General features: G+C 65.0%; 2 protein-coding genes across 5 annotated transcripts in view; one reads left to right on the top strand and one right to left on the bottom strand.

Annotated features, from left to right (window-relative positions):
- The window catches only part of Nfkb2 (nuclear factor of kappa light polypeptide gene enhancer in B-cells 2 (p49/p100)), a gene marked incomplete in the record, with an annotated part of 7,047 nt that extends 4,459 nt beyond the window's left edge, over positions 1-2,588 (top strand). The window contains 10 exon segments of the mRNA XM_013504082.1: positions 1-102; positions 324-438; positions 525-738; positions 859-1,028; positions 1,109-1,211; positions 1,315-1,466; positions 1,594-1,663; positions 1,817-1,989; positions 2,117-2,228; positions 2,320-2,588. Coding sequence (XP_013359536.1) covers positions 1-102; positions 324-438; positions 525-738; positions 859-1,028; positions 1,109-1,211; positions 1,315-1,466; positions 1,594-1,663; positions 1,817-1,989; positions 2,117-2,228; positions 2,320-2,444 — 1,336 coding nt within the window.
- Positions 2,589-2,655: 67 nt separating this feature from the next.
- Positions 2,656-7,803, bottom strand: part of Psd (pleckstrin and Sec7 domain containing) — a 15,009-nt gene continuing 9,861 nt past the window's right edge. For all 4 annotated transcript variants that reach the window (XM_005403842.2, XM_013504081.1, XM_005403843.2 and 1 more), the window contains exons 11-17: positions 6,140-6,183; positions 4,867-5,057; positions 4,720-4,790; positions 4,458-4,615; positions 4,164-4,308; positions 3,785-3,928; positions 2,656-3,410 (exon numbers count right to left, since the gene is read on the bottom strand). In XM_005403842.2, coding sequence (XP_005403899.1) covers positions 3,180-3,410; positions 3,785-3,928; positions 4,164-4,308; positions 4,458-4,615; positions 4,720-4,790; positions 4,867-5,057; positions 6,140-6,183 — 984 coding nt within the window. In that variant the 3' untranslated portion in view covers positions 2,656-3,179. The remainder of the gene's footprint in view (positions 3,411-3,784; positions 3,929-4,163; positions 4,309-4,457; positions 4,616-4,719; positions 4,791-4,866; positions 5,058-6,139; positions 6,184-7,803) is intronic.

Below are 7,803 nucleotides of genomic sequence, written 5' to 3'. Positions count from 1 at the left end.
CGAGGCGCGCGCGCTGCTGGACTACGGCGTCACGGCCGATCCGCGCGCGCTGCTCGCGGGACAGCGCCACCTGCTGACGGCGCGGGACGAGAACGGGGACACGTAGGCGGGACCGCGGGGGGCGAGCGAGGTCGGGAGGGGGAGCGCCTCGTGCTGGTGAGCCCTGCCCGGGGTCTCCGCGCCCCGGAAGTTGGCTCAGCGCTAGCAGCCATCTGCCTGCAAAGTGACGGCTGGGTTCTGGCCGGGTGGTGCCCCTGGGGACGTTCTGGGATCCGACGCTGCGAGCAGCTGGGCTCACCAGGCCCGTCTCCTCCCCACCCCAGACCCCTGCACCTGGCCATCATCCACGGACAGACCGCGGTCATTGAGCAGATAGCCCACATCATCTACCACGCGCAGCATCTCGGCGTCGCCAATCTCACCAATCACCTGCACCAGGTGAGGGGGTACCTCACCAGAGGTAGGGGTGGAAAGCAAGCGAACCTGAGCTGGGGTGTGAACAGCTCACCTTGCCCCCTCCCCAGACGCCCCTGCATCTGGCCGTGATCACGGGACAGACCCGGGTGGTGAGCTTCCTGCTGCAGGTGGGGGCGGACCCAGCTCTCCTGGACCGGCATGGGGACTCGGCCATGCACCTGGCACTGCGGGCAGGTGTGGGGGCCCCAGATCTACTGCGTGCACTGCTGCAGAGTGGGGCTGCAGCTGTGCCCCAGCTGTTGCACATGCCGGACTTTGAGGGTAAGGGCTGTCTCCTCAGGACTCGCGTGGGGTGGGCCCCCTGTGCGGACCCGAGGTGCGGAAGTGGACAGGTCAGGGCTGTGAAGCCACAGCTGCAGGCTGAGTGTCCTGCGCCCCTAGGACTGTACCCAGTGCACCTGGCAGTTCGCGCCCGCAGCCCTGAGTGCCTGGACCTGCTGGTGGACAGCGGGGCGGAAGTGGAGGCTGCTGAGCGGCAGGGTGGCCGAACAGCCCTGCACCTTGCCACAGAGATGGAGGAGCTGGGGTTGGTCACCCATCTGGTCACCAAGGTGGGAAAGAGAACGGTGGAAGGGGCGGGGCCGTGGCTGTGCGGAATCAGGTGGGATCACCCACTCCTTGCGCCCCACAGCTGCACGCCAACGTGAATGCCCGGACCTTTGCTGGAAACACACCCCTACACCTGGCAGCTGGACTGGGCTCCCCAACCCTCACGCGCCTCCTCCTAAAGGCTGGTCAGTCTCAGGCACACAGGCATTTGCACAGGGCACACGGTGAAGGTGCCGCCCAGGCCCCCACTTTTCAGGCCTTAATGTGGGCCCCACTGCCGTCCCCCAGGAGCTGACATCCATGCAGAGAACGAGGAGCCCCTGTGCCCACTGCCCTCACCCCCCACCTCTGGGAGTGACTCCGACTCTGAGGGTCCTGAGGGGGACAGCAGAGGCAGCTTCCGTGGCCACACGCCACTTGACCTCACTCGAAGCACTAAGGTGAGGCCAGCCCCACACTGGAAGCACCAGCGCACCTCCTGGGTTTGGGGGTGGCGTCCAGTGTGTGGGTTCAAGGGTAGCCGGGCTCAGGGACTGGCACGGGAGATAATCGCAGCTGCCTCTCCAGGTGAAGACCTTGCTGCTCAGTGCTGCTCAGAACTCCGTGGAGCCCCCGCCCACCCCACCCAGCCCTGCAGGTAAGGCCTCCCGAGTCCCTGACGAGGCCTTCTCCGCCATCCACCCGCTGCCCCAGTGGCCTCGCCCCTAAAGTCACCAGGGAGTGCGCCAGTGGCCAGGTGTTTGTGTCTCTACCCTGTCTAGAGGCAACTCATATCTGTGTGCACCCACAGGGCCAGGGCTGTCCCTGGGCGAGACCACCCTACAAAACCTGGAGCAGCTGCTAGATGGGCCAGAAGCCCAGGGCAGCTGGGCGGAGCTGGCAGAGCGACTGGGGCTGCGCAGTCTGGTGGACACGTACCGGAAGACCCCCTCACCCAGCGGCAGCCTCCTGCGCAGCTACAAGGTGGGGCACATGGCCCATGCCCTACTCTGGCTCCCAGCCACCTGCGTGACCTCCAAGCCTGCGGCTTCCTGGGCCCCCAACCCCTCACCCTAACCACTACTCAGATCTCCCACCTCTTCCTTCGCAGCTGGCTGGTGGGGACTTGGCGGGTCTGCTGGACGCGCTGTCTGACATGGGTCTAGATGAGGGGGTGAGACTGCTGAGAGGTCCCGAGACTCAAGACAAACTTCCCAGCACAGGTACATGAGGCACCCTGGAAGGTGGACCCGGGCCAGAGGGTAGGAGGCCAGAGGCCTTGACGCGCCTTTTGCCTTTCCCGTGTCTCCCCAGCTGAAGTGAAGGAAGACAGTGCCTACGGGAGCCAGTCCGTGGAGCAGGAGGCAGAGACACTGGGCCCACTCCCTGAGCCCCCCGGAGGCCTCTGCCACGGGCACCCTCAGCCTCAGGTGCACTGAGCTGTGCCCACCCCCAGCCCTCCTCCCGGACCCCTCTGTACAGCATCCCCACCCACTCCAAGTTTTATTTAACGCCCAATGCCCACATCTCAGCTGGGCAAATAAAGGTTTCTTGAAAAGGGGAGGACCCTCGACAACTTCTGACCCCTGCAGTGTAACTGTTGTCCCTATCCAGCCCCAAGCCAGTGAGAAGAGGAGCAAGAGGCCCAGCTGGCAATTCAGAGCAGTTTTAATGGGGTGGAGGCTGTACAAAGGGCAGGCCCAGGGAGGGAGGGGAGCAGGCCACACCGCTGGCCCGTGCACGACACCCTCCCACCTCCAGGAGCAGAGGGGAGCCCTTGGGGAGGAGGGAAAACCAGCTCAGCCCCACTCCTGGCCTCTGCCGGAGCCAGGCCCCAGGGCGGGGTTGCTGGTGTCAGGGTAGGTGGTCCCAGCAGGAAGCAGAAACGTGGTTGGGCCTCCCCCACAAAAAAAATACTGCATCAAAACTTCGGGCACTCGCCCCTCCCACCCACCCCCTGTAGGAAAAAGTGCAAACATTATCACAAAAGGGGTCTCAGGGGGCCTTGGCCTAGGCTCCCGAGGCTGCACCTGCCCTGCCCTGCCCCGGACCCCGCGTCCGGCGCGGTCGGGCCCTGCTGAGAGGCCCTCTGTGTGGCCCGAGGCCGGCCGGGCTCAGGCAGGGCCTGTCGTCATGCGGGCGTCCGCAGACACCCCACCACGCTGCCTCCCAGCTCAGGGCTTCCGGGCTGCACTGCCTGCCCCGGCCCGGGATGCTGAGCCAGTGCGCTGGGCCCGGGGCTGCCCTGCAGGGTCAGGCTGCAGGGAGGGGCTGGAGTGAGGCGGGGGACGGTCATCCTCTGCGCTCCCAGCCTGGGCCAGTGCTGCCTCTATGGCGTCCAGCTCCTCACTGGCCGCCTTCAGCTTGACCCGAAGCAGTGCTGCGTAGGTGCCGTAGCGAGATTTCTGAGGCAGAGGGCAGGGCTGTGACAGCCGGTCTCCCACCGTGCAGCCCAGATGCAAGGGTCCTGCTCACCTCTAAACCCCTGAGCTGCTCGATGGCCCCTGCCAGGCCACAGCCCTCTCTGAGCACCCACGACTGCCAGTGTGAGCAGCTGGCACCCCCTGAGCTGTTACCAGAGCCGGGAAACTCAGCACTTGACAGACACATCACTTCCTGAACCCCATTGTGACTGGGATGTATGGAGTTCAACAACCTCCTTCCCAGAAGAGAAAACCAAAATTCAGAGAGAAGCACCCTGCCCAAGGTCACCCGCTGGTTCCACGCTGTCCGGCCCCAGCCTGAGCCCGTGTAGGAATGGGTGCGGCAGGGAGCTCACCTCAAACTCCAGGTAAGCCTCCTTCTGCCTCTGCTCATCGGCCTCCTTGCCGCGGGTCTTCTTCCCCAGCTGGGTGGCCCGGTGTTCACGCAGCTCGCTTGCCATGGCCTTCAGCTTGGCCTCATGGGTCCGCACCTGCTCTTCCTGGCAGGCGGGGAGCAACAGCAGGGTCACGGTAACCTGTGCAATGCTCCCCACCTGCCCCTTCCTCTGGGCACCAAAGCACCATGTTCCCAGATCAGCAGGCTGGGGCTGGGCTACACCTCGGTCTCCACCCGCCCTGGGGCCAGTGTGCGGACGCAGTGGGCTTCTGCACAGTCCACCTGGGCCCGCCCGCGCCATCCCTCTGGCCCCAGGTGGACCAAGCAGGCAGGGCTACCTGGGAGAGGCGGGTGGCGGCACTGGGCAGCAGGGGGCGGCTGAACTTCTTCTGGGAGCTGACGGCCGCGGGGAACGGGGGTGCGGACAGCATGGCGGCCACCACGTTGATGCGCGTGATCCACGACTGCATCTGCTCCAGGCTCCTGCACGGACAGGACGGGGACCAGGGCTGGTCCTGGTTCAGGATGCAGCCAGAGAAGGATAGCGGCAACCCAGGGCACGGGAGGGGGCAGGCAGGGTGGGATGCCGGGTCACGGATGCGGTGCGGTCCAGCGGGGAGCTGGGCACTCACGGAGCCTGGAAGAGGAAGACGCGCCAGTCCGCCGTGCGCAGGTAGAAGACGTGGGGCCTCTTGCTGTAGTCGCTGGCTCGCGTGGCCAGGGCGTGGTGGATGCTAATGGCATTCTTGAGCTCGGCCTCCGAGAGCGCCTTCCCGGGCTGGTACTCCTCCTGCGGGCGTGCCCATCTTGTGGTCCCAACCGGGCCTGGCCCACCCGCATCACCTCTCCCTCGCCCCAGCCAGCACGGCCCACCCGCGGCCGGGCGCCCCGCACCTTCTGCAGGTAGAGAACCATGCCCTTGAGGATCCCGTGGAAGCTCTTCCAGCCCCGCTTGCCCCGAGGTGCTGGGGAGGGAAGGCAGGTCAGGGGGGCCGGGGCAGGCCCGCTCCCACCCGGCCCCGCCCCCCGCCGCGCACGTACTCTTCCGGCAGTCGGGGTCTGCGTGCACCTTGCGCACCAAGGCCCCGTGCTTGTACACGGCGGCCCCGGGCTCCGGAGTCAGGTCCAGGAAAGGGCTGGAGCCGCTGCCACTGCCCCCGCTGACCCGCTTGATGACCTTGGGGTTGGGGTCGGCCAGTTCAGACAGAGAGCGCCTCAGCTCCTCCTCGTCTCTGCAGGGGCGAGGGCCTCAGAGGGGCTGGCCAGGAAGCCCCGGCCCCTCCCTGCCTTTGCCTGCCCTGGAGAGCTCCCCCAGTGCGTGTGGGGCTCTGGGATTCCCCAAACTGGAGGCTCTGCCACGGGGTCCCCCCAGCCAAGCAGGGCTCCCCCTTCAGAGTAGAGCTCCTGGCCACTCCCTCCTGCATAACCACCGCAGTCCTGTTTCTGCACACACCCCCAACCCTCACACCCTTCTCTACCAGGACAGACACACTGACTCAGCTGTTCAAACACACTCAACTCGAGCTGCAGAAGGAAGAGATGGCTTCCTAGTGCCCCACCCCAGTATCTCCGTAAGCTCTGTCAGATATGTGTCAGGCAAGTAATCAGATTCTAATTTGTCAATCCCTTGCTCAAGAACCTACTGTAGCTCCCTATTGCCTTCCACATGGAACCTACACTAAATCTCCATGACACTCATCATTGTCACTCCAGCCAGGCCAACCTCTTGTGGCCTCCCCATTCCACAGTCATTTCAAATAGACCTTTGTCTCCCAAATGCCTTCCTCTTTCTCTCTCCAAATGCTTTCCCTCCTTCCAGACTTGCCTAATCCCAGTCCTCCAAAAACCCTTCCCTGATCATCTCCCGTACCCCGATCCTGAGCTCTACCCCTCGGAGCTCTCTCCTCAGGACTGGGAGCTCCCAGCTACCCCAAGCGATCAGCCAGTGGCAGGTGAGGGAGCTCTAACCTCAGCCGGGGGCCCGCGGCCAGAACTGGACCTTCTCCCTCAGACTGCACTCTTACTTTGAGTCTGTTTCTGCTGTGGCTGCCTGTCCGGAGACTCGTGGGCTCCCTAGGACCCGAGGGCCTCCTTGCTGCTGGCTAGGGCACACCTCCAGAGATGCCTGCCTTCCCAGTGGTGCCAGGGAACTACCCTTTCACCAGCACTTTCCTCCTGTGGGAGCTCGCCTGTCATAACAGCCTGGCTGGAGGCAAGACAGGCGGACCTGCGTCCAGGCCAGCATGTCCAAAGAAGGAAGTGAGGGAGCCTTCCCAGCTCGCACCCCTCCCCGCACCCAGGGCCCGGCACTCACATGGCCCACTGGAGCTTTTCATTCTTGATGGAGCTGTACAAGGCCTGAGGAGGAAAAGTGGGGGTCAGTCCTGGGGAAGGTGCGCTGTGTTCCTGAGAACCAAAGCTCGGAGCCGGCTCCCACCTGGGGGAGATGAACAGGGCAGGGCACAGCAGGGGAGACGGGCCACAAACACGGCTCCAGCAAGACCCAGGGCCCGCTCTGCCACCTTAGCTGCACGACCTTGCAGAGGCGTCCTCGGGAAGGAACAAACCGAGCAACGTGTGGGGGCAAACAGGTGGCACATGCGGACCGACACGTTGGCTGCACACTGAAGGACAGCCGCAGTTACTGCTGCTGCTGTTAAGGGCTTCTCCTGCTCCAGTCTAGTGCGAGCACAGCTCTAAAGACGGCGGGGGAGCCGTCCAAGAAACCCTCCTTCCCTCGGCCATGCCCTCTGGCCTGTTTCCAGAGGACAAACCCACACAGGGCACGTGGGGAAACTGAGGCCAATGCTAGGAGGCGCGCCTCTCGCCCCTTCCTTGACTAACGGGGAATGTACTCTCTTGGCTCCAAACCCAGGCCAAGCTGAGGCCTCCCCCAACCCAGACAGCCCTGCCAAGCCAAATGCCAGGCTCCAGCACCCCACCCACGTCACACTTTATGGTGTCAGGAGTGTACGGAGTCTGAAGCAGCGCTTCTAGCTTCCAAGCCCTGTCCATCCAAAACTTCGAGCCCCTGAACCCGTCACTTCCCAGTCACACAGCTGGCCTAGGGACGCGAGGGAGCCTGAGGCGGACCGAGGAGAGCATGGCCTCCAGCAAGTAGTATGGGGGGCCCCTCTTCTTGGGAGTGGCCTGGAATATGGGTCCATGCCGGCACCTCCGGCTGTGGGGGCGCTTCACCAGCCTGTCTGTGAGTGGGTGTGTCCCAGCATGTGCATGTGCTGTGTGTGTGGCCGTGATGCTGCCTGCGTGTAAGCTGTGTGCAGTGGTGACGTCGGTCCTTCCTGGCAATGGGACACGGTACCCCCCTAGCGTGCACCCCAACAGCAGTCTGACTCCCACTGCGCGCAGGGATGCCTGCCACGGGCTGACCAGGCGTCCCCACCCTGCACACGCCCCTGGGTGGGGGCACCCATGGCACACCCCCTCCCATAACACTGCCGTCCTGGCACACACCTGCCAGGAGGCCCCGGAGCCGGCCCAGCGCAGACCCGGATCCCTCCCTCCCAGCGTCCCCCTGGGTCCCGCCAGCAACGCCGGTCTGCAGTCTTCCAGTCCACCCGGGCCCCAGCTCAAGATCCCTGCCTGCAGCCACATCTGCCCTGGAAGGTCCCGAACCCCACATGCGAGCCTATGTCGGGCTTCTACCTAGCAAGATGAGCTCGGGCGGTCACGTTGCACCCCAGTCCGTGCCCACCTCCAGCCGCCCACGGGCGCCGTCCCCCCCCCCCGCGCCCGCGCCCTCACCGCCTTCTTCTTCCTGCGGCTCTGCAGGCGGCTGACCACCAGGTCGGTGTAGAGCACCGGCTTGAGGCTGCGCGAGCGCTGCGGCCAGCCGTAGCACAGGGTCTCGGCGCCGCGGTGCGTGCGTCCGTAGCGCACGGAGCACAGCGAGCGCGAGCGCAGCCGCCCAGCGCCGCTGTGGATGCTGTTGACGCCGATCATGCTGGCCCGGCCATG

Source organism: Chinchilla lanigera, unplaced genomic scaffold, assembly GCF_000276665.1.
Source record: "Chinchilla lanigera isolate Chin_1 unplaced genomic scaffold, ChiLan1.0 scaffold00084, whole genome shotgun sequence".
In the NCBI taxonomy this organism is placed as follows: domain Eukaryota; kingdom Metazoa; phylum Chordata; class Mammalia; order Rodentia; family Chinchillidae; genus Chinchilla; species Chinchilla lanigera.
Note: the sequence above shows the minus strand (reverse complement) of the source record. Positions and strands in the feature narration are given on the sequence as shown.